Here is a 25,269-nt window from a genome sequence, read left to right on the forward strand (position 1 = left end):
CACACAATTCATTAAAGTACTTTGGAATGTGTGAATTGTCCACTGATGCACAATTGACTGTGCAAGGTTTGCTCTTCCTAACAACGATTGGCAACTTGTGTCCTTCGCATTGCACCTTGGTTTTGGATACTTAAAGCTACCCGGTTTACTAACTAAGAACATAACATGGAATGAGTTGGACTACTATCAATAACACTGTTCTTGGAGATATGCCCACATCTTAAGTTATACCTAGGTTGACACTCAATCATCAGACTAGGCCAGTGAGAAGACAGAATGGCTGCCAAGAGCAACAGAATTATCTCAAATTGGCAGAGAACAAATTTCATGTCATCACACATTCCATTCTATAGAAGCTCGGTAATCCCTAACACCAATCGAATGTCTAGTAGGAACAAACACTCTTAGACGCTCAACTTACAATGTGGCTATGGCATGTGTGGAGCTGTTCTAAATGTTGGTGGGCAGGTTGGAATTTTTCTCCACCCAAATTACTAAATGAAACCTGGTTTTGTAAAACTGCCTATTTACATCATCATTGTATGAGTCTTATGCTGGAATTGAGAAAAAATGTATTATTATCACCCTATAATTATAAAACTGAGAAAGAACTGCAGCTTCAGAATGGTCAAATCCCCTCACACAGAGCATCAAACTTTCTATAATCCAAAATCAAGCAGAGCATAAAAATTAACAAAGGAGTTTACTTCATCGTACCCCCTGCACCCCCCACTGCCCAATTCAAATTGAATGAGAGTTGGAGTCTAAAATCCCAGGGGTATGTTTTTGAATCCTACATGGAATAATGCATTTCTTATGTGTTTTATTGAAAGTTCAGGTTTTTTTTTTATTGATTTTTACCAATTCCTATTACAATCAATTCTCCACAGTCTCTGAGTTCATTGCAAGTTGAATCCCATTTACTGAAATATCCTGATTATGTATGGACAGTGCATTTGTTGCAGAAAGAAGGGTAGATAAATGATAGGTAGGATACAATGATTATAGCACCAGAAGCTTTAGGGTGGCTAACTGTGCCATCTTGGGCTCCAAAATTAAGGAAGGGTATAATTGCACTGAGGTTGCAAAGCAAAGATTTATTAGATTGGATCCTGGGATGTGAGGACCATCCTGTGCTGAGAGACTAAACAAACTGGGTCAATGTTCCCTGGAGTTTAGAAGACTGACAGACAACTTCATTGAAAACAATGATATTTTTAAGAGGCTTGAGCACAGAGGGGTTGTTTCTCCTGGCTGGGAATCTAGGACAATCTAGGACTCTTGGGATAAGGAGTCAACCATTTTGGACTGAGATAAGGAGAAATTTCTTCCCTCAAAGGTTTGTGAATCTTTAGAATTCTCCACCCCAAACGGTTGCAGATCTTCCATCATTGAATATATTTAAGGCTGAGATAGATGGATTTTTGGTCTCTGAGGGAATCAGGGGATATGTGGAATGGGCAGGAAAGTGGAATGGAGGCAGAAGATCAGCTATGATCATACTAAATGGCGGAGCAGGCACGAGGTCTATTGCACCATTACCATCACTGTCAATGTCACTGGCACTGTTGCTGTCGCTGTCGCCATCACCACATGCATTATCCTGTGGTAATATAATCAGGGCCTAATTTTAAGGCTGATTAAATTGGATATCCTAAATTAAAGAATTGGGCATATTAAAATCAAACACAGTCAAACCTCAGACAGGCCAATTGTACAAATACACAAACATGTCTGGGCCTAACCTATCAATCACCCATCAATGGTCGTTGCACTCTACTGAGACCCAACAGGAGATCGTTGCACCCCATTGAAATGCACTGGTCTATTGTTAGAAGCCCAGATTGGGCCAGGCTTTCTGTCACCAAGAGGTCCTGTAGTTGGCTTAACTGACAACAGATTACATGTAAGCAACAACATGGAGATGGACACCTGGGGGTGGACCCTGATGTCCTGTCAGGCAGATATCAAGAAACCCATTGAGTATTGGACCCCTTCCCACCCACCCACCCCCCAACCCCTCCCACCCACCACCCCACCCCCCCAACACCTCCCCCCCCCCCCCCACCTCTGGGACCAATTACCTAATTGGCCAGAAGCCAGAGAAGTTTCTGGAAAGGCAAGTGGGTAGGGGGATAAAGGTACACATCTCAGACACACCAGCAGCGAAGAGTCGATGAGGGAGGTGACCTTGACCATTCGGAAGACTGACCAGAGAAGGAGGGAAGGAAGAAGCTGCCAGAGGCTCATCTTCATGATGACAGACCAGAGGGACTCAGAGAATCGAGCCTGCAGTTTAACCAAACCAGCTTTGTGTGTTGTATACTTGAACCTGGGGTATCTTCTTGTTTTATGCGGGTAATTTAAGGGTTAATAGTGTTATTATCAATAAACTTGTTGAATCTTTACTTGTGTTTGTCCTTTGCCCATCTTGCAAATAAGGGCACCAGAATAAACCGCTGGAGTAAGCAAACTGGTCAAAAGTATCTGAGAATTAGCAGGTACAACAACCCTCACCAGCACCACTAATACCTCTTTCAACTTCATCATCACCTGTATTACACAATTATTCTTACCCTCGACATCACCAGTATTGATAGCCGTGCTAAGCAAGACTATATCTCCCTATGAGGGTTAGGGTTTCTGGGGATAAATGTCATGCCTATAGTTGGCTCAGCCTTGTGGCTGTTCCTTACGTGGCTGTCAGCAGGTTCTTTCTGTATGGAATGTAGTGTCACCACATTCTGTTTTTAGCTGAAGATCATTCTCAATCTAGGCAATGTTTCCAGGCAGAATCTTTCCCTCAGAAACCAAATGGTTATTTTAATTCTGTTATCATTGCAGGTCGAATATGGGGGCCTAACACATTCTAATCCAGGGGAATCTGGATCATCCTGAGTTGGGCATTTAACTATTGAGCAGTCTAGCATTTTGTTTTAAGAAGTGATAACCCACAGGACTAGGGTGAAGAGACAACGCAATGATTTGTTGTTGAGTTTTATTTACCTGTGATCGAGTAAATGAGAAGACATGCGATCATGGAGAGCACAGAGATGAGGATCCAGTGGGATAGCTTCCTGTTCTGCATGCTGCTATAGATTGCGACACTCGCTTCATGACACTGGAACACAGATGATAGTCATGATGTGAAGATGTCAGCATTGGACTGGGGGAAACACAGTAAGAAGTCTCACAACACCAGACTGAAGTCCAACAGGTTTATTTGTAGCAAACACCACTAGCTTTCGGAACTGGCTGTTCCTTCGTCAGATGGGTGGTAACTCATCAGGTAGGTGGGAACTCCCACCCACCTGACAAAGGAACAGCCAGTTCTGAAAGCTAGTGGTGTTTGCTACAAATAAACCTGTTGGATTTTAACCTGGTGTTGTGAAGCTTCTTACTAGAACATAGACACAGGGATCTGAATCAGAACACTGAAAATAGACAGCTATTTACTTCATATTCATCGTCAGACTTTCCAATCAGAAATACTTCCCTAGCTAACAAATATTGACCTCAGTGTTTTACTTTACATTCAGTGGGATTTGTATCATGAGTGAGAAAGAAATATATAGCACTTTTTCCCTGCTCAGAACATCCTGAACAGTTTTTTATGTCAGGTAGTATTTTTGTGGCACTTTGTATTGAGGAAAACACATCAGCCAATGTCTACACATAACAAATAGAAGCAGAAGTAGGCCATCAGGCCCTTTAAGCCTACCCCATACTCAATACAACCATGGCTGGTTTATGCTGGTCTCAACTCCTTTTCTGTGCCATTTTCCCATAGCCTTCTCTTTCTCAATCTATCAAATACTTATCCATCTCCACTTTGAGTACTTCTAATTATCCAGCCTCCACCACCCTTTGGGGCGGAGAATTCTAGAGATTTACCACCTTCTCCAAGAAGAAGTTTCTATGCACCTCAGTCTCCTTTATCTTGCAGCTATGTCAATCTTTTTCGAGACTATCCCACTAGTGAAAACATATCACCTATCCTGTTAAGCCCCCTAAAGGAACTTACATTTGTGAATAGGGTCACCCCTCACTATTCTGAACTCCAAGGGGTACAGACCCAGACTATTTATTCTCTCTTGATAGGACAATCATCTCATCCCAGGAATTAGCCTGGTGACTCTCTTTTGGACTACTTCCAATGTTACTGTATCATTTTTTATGAAAGGGGATTAAAACTGCATGTAGTATTCCATGTGAAGCCTCATCAACATCCAGTACAATTGCAAAAAAACTCCCTATTTCTAAACTCCAACCGCTTTGCAATAAAAGCCAAAATGTCATTTGCCTTCTTAACTACTTGATGGATTTGCTTGTTAGTTTTTTGAGATTCATGCACAAGAACACTTAGATCCCTCTGTGCTTCACTCACCTGCAGTATCTCTCCATTCAGATGATAATCTGTCTTTTGATTCCTCCAAGTGAAGTGTACAACCTCACACTTCCTCACATTAAATTCACTTGCCAGGTTTCTGTTCATCTATGTTCCATGCAGAAACATAATATCCTTACCACCACATGCACTTCAACCTATCTTCGTATCATTAGAAAATTTGGAAATCTTAAATTCTGTTCCTTCCTTCGGATCATTAATATAAATAGTGAACAATTGCAGGCCAAGAACTGATCCCTGTGGCACTCCCGTGGTTACATCTTTCCACTCTGAAAAGGATCCATTTATTCCAACTCTGTTTTCTATGTGACAGCCAGTTTTCAATCCATGCTAACACACTTCCTACAGTTCCATGGACTGTTACTTTATGCACCAGCCTCTTACGTTGGACCTTTTCAAATGCCTTTTGTGTATCTAAATACACTACATCCCTGGTTGCCCTCTATCTATTTTCTCTATTGTACCCTCAAAGAATTTGAGCAGATTTGTCAAACATGATTTACCTTTCATAAAATGTCATTTGCTTTCTTAATTACTTGTTGGATTTGCTTGTTTTATCATAAAACCAAGTTGGCTAAGTTGATTATATCCAGCTTTCCTAAATGATTAGCTATTTCTCTTTGATTATTGACTCCAGTGACTTGCAAATAAAAAATGTTAAACCAACTGGGCTACAGTTCCCTCCCTTCCTCCTTTTTGAATAAGGGAGTCTCATTGGCTGTTTTCCAAACGTCTGGTACTCTCCCAGAATTTAGCAAGTTATGAAACATTTCAACCAATGGGTCCACTGTCTCTGCAGCCAGCTCCATTAAACCAGCACGCAGTTCATTGGGTCCTGGCAATTTGTCTGCCTCTAGCCTCTTGAGTTTCTCTAACACTCTTCCCCTTGTGATTGGGACTTTGGTAAATTCTACCATGCTATTTGAAATCAGCCCATCTGGTATCTTAGGGATATTTGCAATGTCTTTCACAGTGAAGACTGATATAAAAGAAACTATTTAGCATATCTGCCATTTTTTAATGCTGTAATCACTTCACCCACCTCATTTGGCAGAGGTTCCATATTTATCTTAGCCACTCACTTCCTATATATACAGAAACTCTTACTGTTTGTTTTTATGCTAAGTGCAGGTTTTCTCTCAAAATTCATTTTGTCCCTTCTCAAGAACTTGAACGTCTTTTGCTAGCTTTAAAAAACAGCAATAAGACAATGTCCAGATAATCTTGCTTTGATGATTTGGGGAATTAATAAGTAATTAGAGTGCTGAGGAGAATGACCCACTCTTTTCCAAATGGCAGTGGGATCTTTGATTTCTACCTGAGAGTGAAGATGGTTAATGAAAAATGGCACCCGCCAAAAATTCAGCACACTCTTAGTACCAGAAAATGTGTGCCCACCTCAATAACCTGCTTGAGACTCAGAAGTGAGCTTAATCATGTGATCTATTCACCCCAAGGAGAGAATGCTACAACTGAACTTCAGGTAAAAGAATGTGAAGACTGGCACCAAAGCTGGTGTAAACTGCTGTACCCTTTGGTGCATATAATCTATGTGGAGACATGAAGTGTGAGGTTGAAGCACAAATGAAAAATTGGAGTTATTTCTGGGATTACTGTAGACATTAAATATTTCCCAAATAAGTCACTAACCATTCTACTGCTCAGGTAACATGTAGGCCAACCAAATGGCACCAAATCCAATCAAATAGCACGAATCCCAATCAGATGGCACCAATCCCAATCACTTGGCACTGATTTTCCATCTCAGGGAATTCTTGCTGATCTATCCATCACATTAATGATCATCCAAAGGGATTGGCAAATGTTTAATGCTGACTAACACTGGCATCAGATGGAGAAATGTTTTAAAACTACTTTGCGTGTTCTTCCATTAGTTACTGAGACTTTGATAGTGGATTGGTTTTCGGGAGGATTGTAATTCAAGCCCTGATCCCCCATTCCCCTCAACTTGCTGGTTGTCTGAGGTTTTTGTGCAGACATTATTTTCAATTGGGGAGACCCCACCTCTGAGGATGTTCATCACCAATTAGAGGCATAGAATGTGGATTGCCACTTGGAGAATGACTAGTGAAGTGAGAAGAATTGTTTGGTGCACAGACTGTAATTACAACATAGAATTCTTTAACTCCATTGGCTATTTTGGAGTGAGGGGGGTGAGCCATTTACCACTCAGCTATTCATATCCTGACCAACCTGTGAACAAGGGACACTCGCTTTACACATGGACTGGACCCTTCAGCCAAGGAGTTAATGTTATCAAAAATACAGAATGTGGAATCCAGACTTACCACTGGCAGAGGCAAACCCTATTGGAGCATGATATTTCGATGATAAATAGACATTCACCGTGACACCTCAGCTATGACTCTCTTACCTGGAATCCAAAGCAGATTGTTGGTACAACTGTGAACATAGCTGTCCATGAAGTAACACTGAGGGATTGAAACAAAATGGGACTTGGAATGAGTAACTGGTATGGAATAAGGGACATATGATGTATATATGTGGCCTTTTTACATCCCAGTCAATTTATCTTTCTCCCTTTTATACTTCATTTTGCACTCTCATTCTAACATTCCCCTTCTGTTTCCCTCTTTCTTGCTTCATCGTTCCCTCTCCCTTGCTCCGCCATTCCCGCTCCCTCGCACCATCGTCCTCTCTCTCACTCCATCATTCTTGCTCTCACTCCATCATCCTCTCTGTCCATCATTCTGCCTCTCATTCTGTCACTACTTTCATTCCATTATTTCTCCTCCTATTGCTTTGTTGATTGCGCCTCCTTTCAGACATTACTTCATCTTATCACCATTCTTCTGGCTTTCATTCAACCCAATCCTGAGGCTGGAATGACGCTGTCAGAGAGAGATCCTGCCTTCACTGAATGGAACCCTTCATTACCTGAAATGTCTGCTACAAGGAAAAAAAGTGGAGATGCTGGTGTTGGACTGGGGTAAGCATAGTAAGAAGTCTCACAGCTCCAGATTAAAGTCCAACAGGTTTATTTGGTAGCACAAGCCACAAGCTTTCGGAGCACTGCCCCTTCATCAGGTGAGTGGGAGTTCTGTTCACAAACAGAGGGCATATATGTAGATATAACATAGAAACATAGAAAAACTACAGCACAATACAGGCCCTTCAGCCCACAAAGTTGTGCCGAACATGTCCCTACCTTAGAGATTACTAGGCTTACCTATAAACCTCTATCTTACTAAGTTCCATGTACTTATCTAAAAGTCTCTTAAAAGACCCTATTGAATCCACCTCCACCACCGTTGCTGGCAGCCCATTCCACACACCCACCACTCTCTGACTGAAAAACTTACCCCTGACATCTCCTCTGTACCTACTCCTCAGCACCTTAAACCTGTGTCCTCTTGTGGCAACCATTTCAGCCCTGGAAGAAAGCCTCTGACTATCCACTTGATCAATACCTCTCAACATCTTATATACCTCTATCAGGTCACCCCTCATCCTTCATCTCTCCAAGGAGAAAAGGCCACGCTCACTCAACCTATCCTCATAAGGCATGCTCCCCAATCCAGGCAACATCCTTGTAAATCTCCTCTGCACCCTTTTTATGGCTTCCACATCCTTCCTGTAATGAAGCGACCAGAACTGAGCACAGTTCTCCAAGTGGGGTTTGACCAGGGTCCTATATAGCTGCAACGTTATCTTTCGACTCCTAAACTCAATTCCTCAATTGATGAAGGCCAGTACACTATACACCTTCCTAACCGCAGCTTCAAGCTGCGCAGCTGCTTTGAGCATCCTATGAACTCAGACCCCAAGATCTTTCTGATCTTCCACACTGCCAAGAGTCCGATCATTAATATTATATTCTGCCATCCTATTTGATCCTATATAAACTCAATTTACAAGATAATGGTTGGAATGCAAGGCATTACAGGTAATCAAGTCTTAAAGGTACAGACAATGTAAATGGAGAGAGGGTTAAGCACAGGTTAAAGAAATGAGTATTGTCTCCAGGCCGGACAGTTAGTGAGATTTTGCAAGTCCAGGCAAGTCGTGAGGGTTACAGATAATGCGACATGAACCCAAGATCCCTGTTGAAGCCGTCTTCATGCGTGCCGAACTTGGCTATCAGTTTTTGCTCAGCAATTCTGTGTTGTCATGTGTTGTGAAGGCCACCTTGGAGAACGCTTACCCGAAGGTCAGAGGCTGAATGCTCATGACTGCTGAAGTATTACCCAACAGGAAGAGGACAATCCTGCCTTGTGATTGCCGAGCAGTGTTCATTCATCCATTGTCGTAGTGCCTGCAAAGGCTCCCCAATGTATCATGCCTCAGGACATCCTGTCCTGCAACATATTAGGTAGACAATGTTGGCTGAGTTGCAAGAGTATGTACTGTGTACCTGGTGGATGGTGTTCTCATGTGAAATGATGGCATCCGTGTTGATGATTCAGCACATCTTGCAGAGGTTGTTGTGGCAGGGCCATGTGGCATCATGTTCTCCTGAAGGCTGGGTAGTTTGCTGCAGACAATGATCTGTTTGAGGTTGTGCGGTTGTTTGAAGGCAAGAAGTGGGGTTGTGGGGATGGCTTGGCAAGATGTTCGTCTTCATCAATGACATGTTGAAAGCTCCAAAGAATATGTTGTAGCTTCTCCGCTCCGGGGAAGTACTGGATGGCGAAGGGTACTCTGTCCACCATGTCCTGTGTTTGTGTTCTGAGGGGGTCAGTGCAGTTTTTCACTGTGGCGCGTGGGAACTGTGAATCAATGAGTTGAGCACCATATCCTGTTCCAATGAGGGCATCTTTCAGCATCTGTAGGTGTCATGATCCTCCTCATCTGAGCAGATCCTATGTATACGGAGGGCTTGTCTGTAGATGATTGCTTCTTTAACGTGTTACGAGTTGATTGCTTCTTTAACGTGTTACGAGTTTAATGTGAAACGAGTTGGAGCTCGAGAAGTGGAGCACCGTGAGGTCATCCATGGGCTTGCGTTACAGTGAAGTGCTGAGGTGACCGTCCTTGATGGAAATGCTTGTGTCCAAGAATGTAGCTGGTTCTGGAGAGTTTGATGATGGGATGGAACTTGTTGATGTCATCATATCATTGTTTCAGTGATGGTTCGCCATGAGTCCAAAGGAAGAAAATGTCATCAATATTTCTGATGTACAGCATTGGTTGAAGGTCTTGTGCAGTGAAGAGGTCTTGTTCCAACTGTGCATAAAGATGTTGGCATATTGAGGTGCGAATTTGGTCCCCATGGCTGTCCCGTGTGTCTGGGTGAAGAACTGGTTGTTGAAAGTGAAGACATTGTGGTCCAGGATGAAGCAGATGAGTTGTAAAATTGCATCTGGAAATTGGCACTTGTCGGCATTGAGTACTGAGGCAGTTGCAGCTGGCCAACATTGTCTACTTGACACGTCGTAGAAAAGGACGTCCCAAGGCATGGTACAATGGGGAGACCATGCAGACGCTGCGACAACGGATGAATGAAAATCGCTCGACAATCACCAGGCAGGAGTGTTCTCTTCCTGTTGGGGAACACTTCAGCAGTCACAGGCATTCAGCCTCTGATCTTCAGGTAAATGTTCTCGAAGGCGGCCTTCATAACACACAATGCAGAGCTGCTGAGCAAAAACTGATAGCCAAGTTCCGCACACATGAGGATGGCCTCAACTGGGATCTTAGGTTCATGTCACACTATTTAATAACCCCCATGGCTTGCAAAATCTCATTAACTGTCCTGGCTGGAGACAATACACATCTCTTTAACTTGTGCTTAACCCTCACTCCACTCACATTGTCTGTACCTTTAAGACTTGGTTACCTGTAAAGACTCACATTCCAACCATTATCTTGTAAATTGAGCTCGTACCTATATATGCCCTGTTTGTGAACAGAACTCCCACTCACCTGATGAAGGGGCAGTGCTCCGAAAGCTTGTGGCTTGTGCTACCAAATAAACCTGTTGGACTTTAACCTGGTGTGAGACTTCTTATTGTACAATAAAAAAATCCAGAGGGCAATTTTATAGTTTGATAAATATTGTTTTAGACAAAGGTATTCAGCATGATAGAAGCATGGAGGTTGCTGCAATATAGATATTGATTGGCTATAAGATAATTGAACAGTAAAACAGGATCTAGGACTGAATGGTGTACTTCTGCTCTCTTGTATCTATATTTGGGTATCTGATGTTTAACACACTAATGCTTTGTGACAATCTACTACTTTATAAAGACCTTGGGAATAGAGAGCATTGGATGTAAAATGAAAATCACTAAGGATTAATTGATAATGATAATGACAACACATATTGTTCAAACACCATGCCAGAACAATCAAAAACATTAAAGATAACTTGCTCTGAATGAGAATCTTTGCTGTTTCTTTGATATGCTGTAAAAATGACATAGCTATATTATTAAATAACATTTCAATAGATTGTTAAGCATTCTAACGATAGTTACCATTGATTCTATGCAACACCCTGAGTTTCGTTCATCTTTACCTGGAGCTGTGATGTCCAGGAATGGAATTGGATTCTTTCATCAGGTAGAATTTCACAACGACCATAATGGTTAAATATGTGGCAGCCAAAGTCCCCAGGATACTGAGCGAGGAGAAAGACAAATCAGCAAAAAATGAGGAATGATTACTTTCAATATGGAGTTAAAGGCAGCTAGGTACACACCCACATATTCCGACAGACACCCACACACAAACCTCTAAACACATGCAACCATACATACACCCACACACTCTCTCACAGACATTCTATTTCATGTGCGCACACATACACTCATATAGACCATTGCACACGCTCTCAACCACACATACATTCATACAGTATCCAGGTTTGAGCTGACAAATGGAGAATGATATTCACACCACACAAATGTTAGGCAATGGTTCATTTCCAACAAGAAAGGATCCAACCATCACCTGTTGATATTCAGTGGCATTACTATCCCTACTATCAATGTCCTGAGGTTAGCATTGATCAGAAACTGAACTGGATTAGCCATATAAATACTATGGTTATAAGAGCAGGTCAAAGGCTAGGAATCCTGCGGTGAGTAACTCACCTGACTGCCCAAAACCTGTCCACCATCCACAAGGGGCAAATTAGGATTGTGATGGCATACTCTCCACTTGCCTGGATGGATGCGGCTCCAACAACACTCAAGAAGTTCAACACATCCAGGACAAAGTAGCCCACCTGATTGCTACGCTTTGCACAAACATTTAGTCTCTCTACCACCGATGAACTGTGGCAGTAGTTGTACCATCTACTTGATGCACTGCAGGAACTTATCAAGGCTTCTTAGGCAGCACCTTCTAAAATCATGGCCACTACCATCTAGAAGGACGAGAACGTCAGATACCTGGGAACACCACGACCTGGAGTGACCTTCAAGTCACTCACCATCCTTGCTTGGGAAATTATTGCTGTTTTTTTCACTGTTGCTGGATCAAAATCCTGGACACTGCCGAACAGCACTGTGAGTGTACCTACACCTTTCGGGACTGCAACGGTTCAGCTCACCACCATCTTCTCAAGGGCAACTATGGATAGGCAATAAATTTACAGTGCCAGAGACCTAGGTTTGATTCTTGGCTTGATTCACTGCCTGTGTGGAATTTGCACATGATCTCCATGTCTGTGTGGGTTTTCTTCAGGTGCTCCAGTTTCCTCCCACAGTCTAAAAATGTGCAGGCTCGGTTGATTGGCTACACTAAATTACCCCTTAATGTCAGCGGGACTAGCAGGATGAATCATAGGATTAATTAGGGGCTGGGTGTGATTGTTGTCGATGCAGGACTGATGGGCCAAATTGTCTTGTTCTGCACCGCAGAGATGCTATGATACGATGACACGCACAGTCACACATACTCTGTGACACACATATATAAACATACTCACACCATGACATGCATACATAAACACACATTCACTCACACATACATATAGAGGGTGATTCTCAAGCCTCCTGCACTGCGTTTGTAGTGCAGCAGGCTGGGAGACGTCAGCGGCAGCCATTTTGCAGGTTTGCTGCAGTGATGTTTCCTTGGCTTCCAGTGATGGGGGCGTTGCAGGCCAGGCCAGTGACCTGGAGGCTGACAATGGGTCGGCACTATGCATGCACCGATCTCCACACTGACAAATTGGAGCAGGTGCAGTGGTCCACTCAGCGCTATACTGCCAGCCTCTCAGTTGGGAATAGGCTCCGCTCCCTGATTTCCAGAGTAAATCACACTATGGCACTCTGTGACATACAGAGTGTCAGAGATTCCTTCTGGAAATCAAACTAAAAAAAAGTGGGATTCACTCCCATTTTCTTGCGCATTGGTAACTTAAATTTTTTTGGGAGAATCCAGGCCATATACACACACACAAACACACATACAAAGAAACTCTGTCATATACATGGACAAACACATACATAAACATGCACACACACACATTCACAGACATACATACGCAAATACACTCACTCACATATACACAACCTTTCACACACACACACACACACGACGGTACTCCCTGGCTGCACTCGCATCAAGGCTAGAAGTTCATACCCGAGGTCAACACACCTTTGCTTGGTCTGCCGAACTTTCTGTTCTGCCAGTTACAATCCCCATGGAAAGTTCTCCCATACTCTCGCACGCATACAATCATTCACACATACACACACACAATCACTCACAACAGCTCACACTAACACATACACATACACACACACACTGACACACATACACACACACATACATACACGCACTTTGTCTCACTCTCACACAGTCACTCACACACACAATCACTCACACAAGCTCACACACTCAGACACACACTCTCACAACCCTGACACACAGATGCACAATCACTCACACTCAAACACACACCAGTTTACCTCTGAGCTTTTGTACATTCATCTCCATTTGGCAATGACTGACCCACTTATAACCATTGCTGTGGGTATTCAAACATATTTACTATGCCCTACATTGATTCCTGTGTAAGTATCTTTCTGTTATATATGTATTTTACAAAATTAGATCACCTGTGGCCTTTAAAGATTTCTATGCTTTGATTTTCTGCTGGCAATATTGAGGAGTGTTTTACTGATTATCTATTTATAGTTTTCTATTCCTACATTTGCCTCTTGTGACAGTTTTCTATTGATTTACTTTGTATTGATTAAAATAAGGCTGATCTAATTGAGGTAGTTTGGATGATTTAAAGTATTTGACAGGGTCGATTGTGAGAAACTATTTCCTCTGGTGAAGAGTCTGGATTAAAGGGCCTAACTTTTAAATTTGAGCTTGGCTGATCAGTGTAGAAATCGAGATATCTGCCCTCAAAAACCCATGGCTGAGGGCCAATTCAAATTTTTTAAAAATGAGATGAATAGATTTTTATCAGGTGGGAGAATTAGGAGCTGTTGAATTAAGGCAGAAGGAAAAGTTACAATTAGGCCCAAAATCTCCCATCAGATTTGGAGCCCCAGTGTCCAACCTTGAACAGATACTCCATTACCTGGATATGTGGGAAAGATGTCCACTTCCAATCCACAATGGAAAAGCAATCACTAAGGCCATCACTAAGAGAAGGTTCTGGGGGAACTGAAAGGCCTGAAAATGGATAAATCACCTGGACCCACTGGACCACAGCCCAGGGTTCTAAAAGAGATAGCTGAGGAAATTATGAAGGCATTGATGGTGACCTTTCAGGAATCACTGGAGACAGGGAGGGTATCAGACGACTGGAAAGTAGCTAATGTAACACTGCTGTTTAAAAAGGGATGAGGCAGCAGATGGGAAATTATAGGCTGGTTAGCCTAACTTTGGTCATTGGCAAGATTTTAGAGTCCATTATTAAAGATGAGATGCAGAATACTTGGAAGCGCATGACAAAGTAGGACTGAGTCAGCACGGCTTTGTCAAGGGGAGGTCATGTCTGACAAATCTGTCTGAGTTCTTTGAGGAGGTAACAAGGAAGTTGGAGGTGACAAGGAACTAGTGGATGTGATTAACTTAGATTTCCAGAAGGCCTTTGACAAGGTGCCGCATAGCAGACAGTTAAAGAAGTTAAGAGCCCATGGTGTTAAGGGTAAAATCCTGGCATGGAAAGAAGATTGGCTGACTGGCAGAAGGCAGAGAGTGGGGATAAAGGGGTCTTTTTAAGGATGGCAGCCAGTGACTAGTAATGTGCCTCAGGGATCAGTGCTGGGACCACAACTTTTCACAATATACATTAACGATTTGGAGGAAGGAACTGAAGGCACTATTGCTAAATTTGCAGATGATACAAAGATATATAGAGGGACAGGTAACATTGAGGAGCAGGGGGGCTGCAGAAGGCCTTGGACAGGTTAGGAGAGTGGGCAAAGAAGTGGCAGATGGAATACAATGTGGAAAAGTGTGAGGTTATCCACACCATGGGCTCTTAACTTCCTTAAGGAGGAATGGAGGCATAGACTCTTTTCTAAATGGGAAAAAGCTTAGGAAATCAGAAACACAAAGGGACTAGGGAGTCATTGTTCAAGATCCTCTTAAGGTTAGCGTGCAGGTTCAGTCAGCAGTTAGGAAGGCAAATGCAGCGTTAGCATTCATGTTGAGAGGGCTAGAATTCAAGAGACGGGATGTACTTCTAAGGCTGCAAAAGGCTCTGGTCAGACACCATTTGGAGTATTGTGAGCAATTTTGTGTCCCATATCTAAGGAAGGATGTGCTAGCCCTGGAAAGGGTCCAGAGGAGGCTCACAAGAAAGATCCCAGAAATGAAGAGCCTATCATATGAGAACAATTAAGGACTCTGGGTCTGTACTCATTGGAATTTAGAAGGATAAAGGGAAATCTTATAGAAACTTACAGAATACTGTGAGGCCTGGATAGAGTGGACATGGAGAGGATGTTCCCACTGGTAGAAAAACTAGAATCAGAAGGCATAACCTCAGGCTAAAGGGACAATCCTTTTGAACAGAGATGAGGAAGAATTTCTTCAGCCAGAGAGTGGTGAATGTGTGGAACTCTTTACTGCAGAAGGCTGTGGAGGTCAGGTCATTCAGTGTCTTTATGACAGAGATAGAGGAGATCAGGAGTTATGGGGAAAAGGCAAGAGAATGGGGATGAGAAAAATATGAGCCGTGATTGAATGGCAGAGCAGATTCAATGGGCTGAGTGGCCTAATTCTGCTCGCACGTCTTGTCATCTTAATTCCTCAGTGCAGGAAAAATCACATAGAGCAGCTTAGAGAATCAGCACAGAAACAGCCAGCATTAACTAACGCAAGTTTAAATTTCCATGAGAATGTGGGTGTGAGGATGAATGGGTGAGTGTGGCTAAGGGATTGGAGTAGCTAAGGGGGTAGAGTGGGTGAAACTTAGTGGGTGAGATTGTAGCATGACAAATTGGTTGGGTGGCAATGCAGGTGGATAGGGTGGCATAGTGGGCAAAATGATTAATTAGCACGGATCCAGGGAGGTAGTGTGGCTGCGATGGGTGAGGTTGAAAATATGGATGGTGGCGTGTAGTTAGGGTGTAGTGAGGTGAGAATGTAGGTGATCAGGATAGTTGAGTCAGAGGGTTGTCAGGTTGAGGGTTAGTCAAGGGTCAGGAAAAATCAAGGGGTCAGGGGGTCATGTGGGAGTCAGGTGGTGTGAGCTAGTCAGGACAGGTTGAGGGCAGTCAAGGAGGAACTATAATGTCAGGAGGTTATGTGACAGTTGGGGTGGAGTGAGAGGAGAGGGTGGTGGGTGGTGGTCAGAGTGAGTGCTTGGAGGCTGCTGTGCTGTTACCCAGTAATTAATTTCTGTCTAATATTTCCTGGGTAACTATCAAAGAAAGTAAATGGGAACTGTTCAAAGTCTTTAACTTCAGACACTTTTCTGAGGATGCTGGGAGTTTCCCTTCAGAAGTCAAAATTCCCAGGAAATTCCCACAGAGTCAGTACAGTGGGACATCCACAACCTCCTGGTGTCTAGTGAACTGGAGATCAGAAGTTCTGGGCCATAGGTCAGCCATGATCATAGAATCTACAGTGCAGAAGGAGGCCATTTGGCTCATCAAGCTTGCACTGACAACAATGCCGTCCAGGTCCTATCTCTGTAACCTCTCAAAGTTACCTGACTAATCCCTCTGAGCTATACATCCCGGGACACTAAGGGGCAATTTAGCATAATCAATCAACCAAACACCACACATCTTTGGACTGTGGGGGGAAACCCACAGAGAGAACATGCAGTGTCTATTCAGACCAAAGCTGGGAATTGAACTTGGGTCCCTGGTGCTGTGAGGCTGCAGTGCTAACCATTGTGCCATTGTGCTGCCTTAACTGAATAGCAAGTGGTTGAATGGCTTCCTTCGGTTTTTCCTATGTTCCTATGACAACAAATCATACTAATTTCGCTTCCCAACGCCAAAGAACAAGCTTTACAATTTGCTTCTCGGACAGGCATTACAAAGAGATAAATGCGTGATTAGTAGGATTAATCAAAAATTCGACAAAGATATTGAATTTCAGGATGACTTTTACCAGACAATATTCTTCAGTTGAACATTCGCTCTTTCCTGTAACTTTCCTAACTGAATATAAAGCCTACATGAGCAACTTCTCGATTATCAGATACAAACCTGAACACTCAAAGACCCTAGTCAACTACTAACATTTCATTTTTCAAATGTTTATGGACTTTAGGTTGCACCCCAACTGGTCCAAGTAGAGAGAGTGATATTAGTCAGCTCATGGGTCAGCCCACAGATAACAATTTTAACAGAGGATTTGAATCTTCACATTAAAATAGGAGTATGTGGACTGACCTAATAATCAACTATCAGTCACTGTGGTTAAAGTAGCCCTCCATTTTGGGGTATTTTAGAGCATGCAAATGATCTTGAAATAAGAGTTAATACAAAAGATGGTTTTAAATCAAAGAGCAATCTCACAGGCCTTAAAGGCACTGTGGCAAAAGATGTTTATCCTGTTAAATAGAAGCTATTCCCCGATCTGTTATCGAGTGGGTAACTGGAAAATACCTCACAGAGGCCGTGCTTTAAAATCTATTCTTCACAAGTAAGGCTGACATTAACACTGCAATGAAGTTACTGTGAAATTCCCCTAGTCGCCATACTCTGGTGCCTGTTCAGGTCAATGCACCTAACCAGCACATCTTTCAGACTGTGGGAGGAAACCTGAGCACCCAGAGGAAACCCATGCAACTACGGGGAAAATATGCAAACTCCACACAGACAGTGATCCAAGCTGTTAATCAAATCCAGGTCCCTGGTGCTGTGAGGGAGCAATGATTAATCACTGTGCCACTATGCTGCTTCCAATCTGCCTGTGATTAAAGAGATAAAAGAAGATAAGGATTGGGGCACTGGAATTCTTTTGAAAACAAGAATGTCAGAAATGTACATTTTTCAACGGAGCTCTGCAATGGATTTAGTCAGACTGAAAAACTCAGAAATGCTAGTGGAATAGCTGGGAACCACTTTGTTTATGTTAAGGTATGAGGAAGCCTGGCTAGTCTGCATTTGGTGTCATTATTACAGGGAGGTAAGCTTCATCCAATTACGTGAAGCAGATCACAATTGCATATTGACTGTCTGGGAAATAATAACAGGAGCTATCAAGTCACCAGTTTCTGTCTGACTTCAGAGAGTAGTGCATGTGCGAAAGGCACAAATCAAAGAACCATTTGCACCTTTAATGTAGTTAAATCTTCCTGGAGCATCACAAAAATGTCTTAAAGTTTGATACCAAGACATATAAAGCTGACCAAAAACATTACCAAGGAGGTAGCATATAGGAAATGCCTGAAAATGGAATGAGAGGCAGACAGGTAGAGAGAGTTAGGGCATTGATAGCTGTCAATGGTGTCGTGGTTAAAACTGAGGTTACACCAGAATCCAGAATTGGATGACCACAGATATATGGAATCATAGGGCTTGATTTTGCCATCAAGTTGCACCCATTTTCCAGTGCACAAACTTGTTAAAGTCAGGTATGAGGTGAGTATCATGATCTGCGCCCGCATCCACGCCGGTTCCACCTTTACTAAGGCCAAAAACGGATGCAAGCAGGGCTGTGACCAAAAGGATGCAACGGCTATTTAAGTGCATTTGCATGCATTTAAATTGACTTAAAGGGCTGCATGTCCAACTTTACCAGCACTTCCCCCTTTACCACCACATTCATCAATCCGGAATCGGCACGAAGGAGACATGCTCCATTAAAGTCCGATTCAGGTTCTCCATCAGTGAGAATTATTAATGAGGTAAGTCTAACGGCTCTCTGCTGCTTACAGGTGCCCTTTCATTGTGGCCATTTACTTTTTTGAGTCAGTGGGGGTTCTGCGAGTGTGTGTGGGTGTGGGGGGTTGTTGATCAGCAGGGTCTCCAATGTCCGACTTGCAGCACACAAGAGACAGACGGGTGGAGAGGTTTAGTGAGGGAATTTCAGAGTTAGGGCATTGATAGCTATCAATGGTGTCGTGATCAAAACTGAGGATACGGCAGAATCTGGGACTGGATGACCGCAGATATATGGAATCATAGAGCCTGATTTTACCATCAAGTTGCACCCATTCAGTACTGATCGCAGGTCTTGCGGTGCTGCTGGGTCCTAGCACACTCAACACACTTCCAGCTGAAAGATGTGTACAAAGCCCTTGAAAATTGCACTACTGCAACCTCTCAACTCTTCAAGATGCGCCCCCCCCCCCCCCCACCTTTCCCAGAGTGACGTGATGGCTTTTGCAATGCAACCAGTCGATCTTGCTGTTCTATTGGTTGCCACTGGAGCTGAGGAGGAGGAGCTGGAGGGAAAATTGCAGGCACATTTTTGCCTTACCATTTGCAGGAGTAGAGGGAGATGACCATCAGAGGCAGGAGGTGGTCATTCACCCAGAGGTGCAGGAGAAGGAGGGAGTTGAGGCCCCGACAGTTCTGTAAATGAGTATTATTTGAACAGATGTCGGACATTGTGTGCCACCGACATCTACAGTGCAACATCTGTGCTACCTGTTGCAGGGCCTGACACCGGGGTGGCGGGGGGGGAGGGGGTGGCATCCACCCTGGGTGGCTGTCAAATTGACGGCCCCTCTGAACTTCTATGTGACTGGCTCCTTCCAGACCTCTAGTAGATATTTAAATGGCAGTTCCCAGTCAGATGTACACACCTGTGTCCAGTAGGTCACAGAAGCCATGTATGCCCAGGCAGGATAGTGCATCAAATTTAACCTGGACCAGGCCCATCAGGAAGCCTGGGCTCAGAGTTCGCAGGCATGGCGGAGATGTCTAATGTACAGGGGGCCATTGACTGCACCCACGTCGCCTTCAAGGCCTCCCGACAAAATCCCCGAAGATTCATCATGGTTCTAACTCCCTGAATGTTCAACTAGTGTGAGCATAATATGAACAGTATGCACACCTGCACAAGACACCCAGGCAGTGTGCACGACAGCTTCATTGTCAGGAGCTCTGACATTCCAGAGGCATTTGAGGAGGAGCCCAGGGGATGGCTCATCACTGATATGGATTACCCGCTTCGGACGTGGCTGATGACACTTGTGCGGAGGTCTATGTTTGAGGCAGAGACCCGCTATAATGAGGCTGATGTAGCCACCCACACGATAGTGGAGAGGTGCATTGGGTTCCTCAAAATGCCATTCCAGTGCCTGGACCGCTCCGGCAGGGCCCTCTAATACAGCCCTGTGATCTCTTACTGCATTGTGGTCATGTGTTGTGCCTTGAAAAACCTGGCTCGGTAGAAAGGAGGAGGAGGAGGATGTGGAGGCTGACCTGCCGGCCGTTGCTGGGGAGGAGGATAACCAGCAAGAGGAGGAGGAAGAGGAGGAAGAGGAAAAGCATTCTGAGGAATACCAGCCAGGCAATGGAGGACTTGCAGCTCAAATAAGGCATGCAAGGGCGGCTGGGGAAGCTCTAATCACCAGGCAGTTCGATCGCTAGGGATTTGTGTCTGTGGGTTCCATCACCCATCCCCCTTCAATTTTCTTCTATCTCCTGTCACACCAGAGTGGTGGGCCTGGGTACGCTGTGTTCACAAGTATTTTGGCAGGCAGGAGGGTGATGACAATTCACTGAACACCATTATGATGATGCCCTGGTGCAAAACTAGTCTGACTCCTATCTGAGCTCTGCATGCATACTGGCACCTGGACCCACGTCTGTATAGTGGGTGAGGGATCTGAAACCTGCATACCGGGCCCGGGGGCAGCTGGGGTGGGGGACGGGAGAAAATTGCTCGTGGGTTCTTGGGAACCAGTGGCTTCCTTTTCTCAGTGACGCAGCATTGAGGAGCTTCCACAGCTGAAGCATCCCTCCAGTGATCATCAATGGAAGAGGATTCCTATTCGAGCCAAATCTGAGACAATTTAGTCATAGGTAAATGTGAAAAAATACTTAATAATCATTATAAAGGTGTTTGAATAATACATTCTAACATAAAAATTTGTGAACAGAAAACATTAACGTGCTTAAATATCTTTCTAACTAGTGTAGCCCTTCATCCTTGCCATGTCAGTGCAATTACAACTTTCTAACCTTACATGACTTATCGCTATGTCTTAGTGATTCCCCAGAATATACATCAGAGATGGAGGGGGCCACCTGCTTATCTTGCCCCATTGCCTGTGATGCACATGGCGGGCATCCTCAGGAGGGCCTGGACCTTGAGGGCCCTGGCTGGCTTCCAGCTGTCTGGGGTGTTTCCATGACATCCTCTTCACCTTGCTGCCCTTGAGATGCCCCAGTGTCAGGAAGGGAAGAGTCAGAAAGTGTAGCTGCAGCCGCAGACTTCTGGCTGGAAGGCCCCAGCATGGGCTCGAACCCTTCCTTCTCTCTTGGGATTCTTGTAGACCCCTGCATCACTCCATGGGATGGTGGTGCTTCTACAATGGGCTCCAGAAGCTTTGGAGTCACCTGGCACTGCCAGTCCTGGAGCACCACCTGCAACCTACCCATGGTGGTCAAGCCCTCTGCGATGGCCACTTGAGTTGGGGGACACAGTCTGAGACTGGACCATGTTCTGCAACCCCTCAGCCATGGCCCTCTGTGACTGGGCCATGTTCTCAAGGGCTGCTGCTGTAGCCCACTGTGTCTCAGTGTTGCCCACTAGTCCTCCTTCAAACTCTCGAGCCTCTCCGCCATGGGCTGCAGAACCTCGAGAATCCTGTTCAGTCCCTCAGCTGGAGCCTGCCATTCATGGTGAGGGTTGCCTGCCCCAGGCTTTCCGTTATAGATGCCAGTCTTGCAGAGTTGGTCTGTGAACCATGCCACACAGGCAATAACTGGTCTGCCTGAAAGCTTTGGGTCTCCTCCCAACAGCCTCACAGTTGGTCCAGTGTGGCCACCAGCTCCTCCTGCATTGCCTAGATCTGTTGATGCATCTCCAGTAGCTGAGAGAGAAATGACCTCAGAGGCCCAGCATGTAGCCTGGGGCCAGCTGAATCTTCGCCTCCAACAGGCCCCTGCATGCCAGAGGTCTCAGATGTTCCCTCCTCCATCCAGTGTACATTATCCTCACCAGAGAGTGACCCAGAAGCTTCAGCACAAACTAAGCTCACCTACGTGTCAGTATCTGGGATGGTGAGTTGTGAAGCGGAAGCTGATGTCCCTTCACCCATATCCTCCAAGGAATCCTTTGAGCTGTCTGGACCACAATGGGCAGGAACTGCAACATGGGCCTGGAGTCCAGAAGACCCCAGGGTGCATCCAGAAGGCATCCGTATGTGTCCCTGCAACACTCAACACAGTGCAAGGGAGGGAGAGGAATCCGGGATGCCAAACACGTGATTCACATTTTTCCATTGAACATAGAACAAAGCACCAAGAAAATTACATCAGAGGAACAGGTCCTTCAGCCCTCCAAGCATATAGTAACCAGGTTGTCCGTCTGAATTATAACCCTCTACCCTTCTGGGGACCATATGCCTCTATTCCCATCGCATTCACATAGCTATAAAGACACCCCTTAAAGATCACTATCATACCTACCTCCATGACCTCCCCCAGCAGTGAATTCCAGGTACCCACCACCCTCTCTGTGTAAATGAACATGTCTTATACATCTCCTTTACACCTTGCCCCTCGCATCCAAAACTCATGCCCCAAGAAGTTGCCTCAATGTGGTTGAAGGAATGACAGCTGTTCACATCTTGACGGCAGCCTGATCATACTCTTGCTGACAGCTTGCATTTCCCCTACACGTGAGGGCTCCAGTGCCTGCTCCTCACCCGGAGGTCTGGCTCACCATCCCCTGTCTTCACCCTCTCACAGGTGTGTCTTCTCCTGTGGAGACAGAAAGAGCCATGAAAGAAATGATGGCGTGACTCTGCCGAGTCTCATGTGATGACCCTTACAGAGCAAGTGCAGTGGGGCTTTTCGGGGGGATAGGAAGGAGTTGCATGGGGGTCAGGAGCTGGAAGCATGCAAGGTGTAATGGGAGGAACTGGGGGAGATTTGGGGAAAGATGCAAAATGGGGTTCAGCACTCATGCTTGCTGCCTGGATGAGGTCATTGATTTTTTTTTCCCAGTACTGCTTCCTAGTTTGGGGGGAGGTCAGTGCCCTGGCAATGATCAAAGCAGTGACTGTCTTCCAAGCCGCATTTCCATCAAGCCCATGGGTCTTCATCCTCCTGGGGGGAACAGGGTGCATCGCTTCTGCTGCATCCAACAGCCTGCCCAGATCGCCCTCAGAAAAATGGGGATTTGTCATGTGCACATTGTCCTACACTGACTGCCTGCATGTCCATTCTTGAGTTCTCAATGGAACTGTCCCTCTTTAGGGCAGATCAGCTGCAGGCAGAGCATTCCAGCACGACACATGAAGTTTTCTTGTTAGCATTGGGTGGAAGACAAGTGAACACTTGAGGTGTGCTGATGACAGGGGAGGTGGGTGGAGGGGTGAGGGAGTGAGGAGGGAGTGGGGGAGGAATCAGTGCCTCAGTGATTGGGGACAGAGGAGAGTGTCACACAGCCATTGGGGTCTGGTGGAGAAGGGGGCCTTGTTCAGGAGGTTTGGGATGGAGTGAGGGGGATCACTCTGCCTGATATCTGGAGGGGAAGGGCAGATGTCTCTGCCTGAGATCTGCTGGAGGGAAAGGAGGTCCGCTGCCACTCTGCCTGAGATCAGTGATGGGGAACGGGGGGCGGGGGGGGGGGTAGGGGTGGTCTGCTGCCACTCTGCCTAAGATCAACCTCTCTTTACAACAATCTGAGGTCCCTATCTGCTTCATGAAGTTGACCATCATCCTGGTACCTGAGAAAAACCAAGCAGCGTGGTTTATTGTCTCAGGGCTGGTGGCTCTGACATCCATTATTATAAGTGCTTCAAAAGATTAGTCATGGCATAAATCAATTCCAGACTCCCGGATTACCTGGATCCAATACAGTTTGCCTATCGCCGTAACAGGTCCACAGCAGATGCCATTTCCCTGGCCCTGCACTCAACCCTGGAAGACCTAGATAACAAGGACACCAATGTCAGACCCCTGCTTGTTGACTCCAGCTCAGCCTTCAACACTATTATTCCCACAAAACTCACCTCCAAATTCCGTGGCCTGGGCCTCGGCACCTCCCTCTGTGACTGGATCCTGAACTTCCTAACTCACAGATCACAATCAGTAAGGATAGGCAACAACACCTCCTCCACGATCATCCTCAAAACCAGTGCCCACAAGATTGTGTTCTCAACCCCCTATTATATTCTTATGACTGTGCGGCCAAATTCCCCTCCAATTCAATTCTCAAGTTTGCTGATGACACTACTGTAGTGGGTTGGGGATCTCAAACAATGATGAGACAGAGTGCAGGAATGAAATAGAGAGTCTGGTGAACTGGTGCGGCAATAATAGTCTCTCCCTTAATGTCAACAAAACAAAGGAGATTGTCATTGACTTCAGGAAGTGTAAAGGAGAACATGCCCCTGTCTACATCAATGGGGACGAAGTAGAAAGGGTTGAGAGCTTCACGTTTTTAGGTGTTCAGATCACCAACAACCTGTCCTGGTCCCCCCATGCTGACACTATAGTTAAGAAAGCCCACATCTACTTTCTCAGAAGATAAAAGAAATTTGGCATTTCAGCTATGATTCACCAACTTTTACAGCTGCACCATAGAAAGCATTCTTTCTGGTTGTATCGTAGCTTGGCAAGATTCTGCTCTGCCCAAGACTGTAAGGAACTAGAAAATGTCATAAATGTAGCCCGATCTATCAAGCAAACCAGCCTTCCATCCATTGACTCCGTCTACACTTCCCATTGCTTCAGCAAAGCAATTAAGGATCCCATACACCCCGACATTCTCTCTTCCAACTTCTTCCTTCAGGGAAAAAAAATACAAGTCTGAGGTCACATATCAACTGACTCAAGAATAGCTTCTTCTCTGCTGCCGTCAGACTTTTGAATGGACTTACTTTGCATTAAGTTGATTTTTCTCTACACCCTGGCTATCACTGTAACGCTACATTCTGCACGGGGGGGGGGGAGAGGCCCATGATTGTTCTGGGTGGAGGGAGGTTAGGAGGATAAAGAGCAAAGAACAAAGAAAGTTTTAGCTCAGGAACAGGTCCTTCAGCCCTCCAAGCCTGCACTGGCCATACTGCCCAACTTAACTAAAAGCCCTACCCTTCCGGGGACCATATCCCTCCATTCCCATCTCATTGGGTGGCACGGTAGCACAGTGGTTAGCACTGCTGCTTCACAGCTCCAGGGTCCTGGGTTCAACTCCCAGCTCGGGTCACTGTCTGTGTGGAGTTTGCACATTCTTCCCATGTCTGTGTGGGTTTCCTCCAGGTACTCCGGTTTCCTCCCACAGTCCAAAGATGTGCAGATTAGGTTGATTGG

The 25,269-nt window shown here is 45.0% G+C and overlaps 1 protein-coding gene across 1 annotated transcript in view; it reads right to left on the minus strand.

Moving 5' to 3' along the window:
* The window catches only part of slc38a8a (solute carrier family 38 member 8a), a 69,004-nt gene that overhangs the window by 13,195 nt on the left and 30,540 nt on the right, over nt 1–25,269 (minus strand). The window contains exons 4-6 of the mRNA XM_080188151.1: nt 10,914–11,015; nt 6,804–6,861; nt 3,007–3,121 (exon numbers count right to left, since the gene is read on the minus strand). Coding sequence (XP_080044277.1) covers nt 3,007–3,121; nt 6,804–6,861; nt 10,914–11,015 — 275 coding nt within the window. The remainder of the gene's footprint in view (nt 1–3,006; nt 3,122–6,803; nt 6,862–10,913; nt 11,016–25,269) is intronic.

The sequence above is a fragment of the Carcharhinus amblyrhynchos genome, chromosome 4 (genome assembly GCF_965287045.1).
Source record: "Carcharhinus amblyrhynchos chromosome 4, sCarAmb.v2.hapA, whole genome shotgun sequence".
Taxonomy (NCBI): Eukaryota; Metazoa; Chordata; class Chondrichthyes; order Carcharhiniformes; family Carcharhinidae; genus Carcharhinus; species Carcharhinus amblyrhynchos.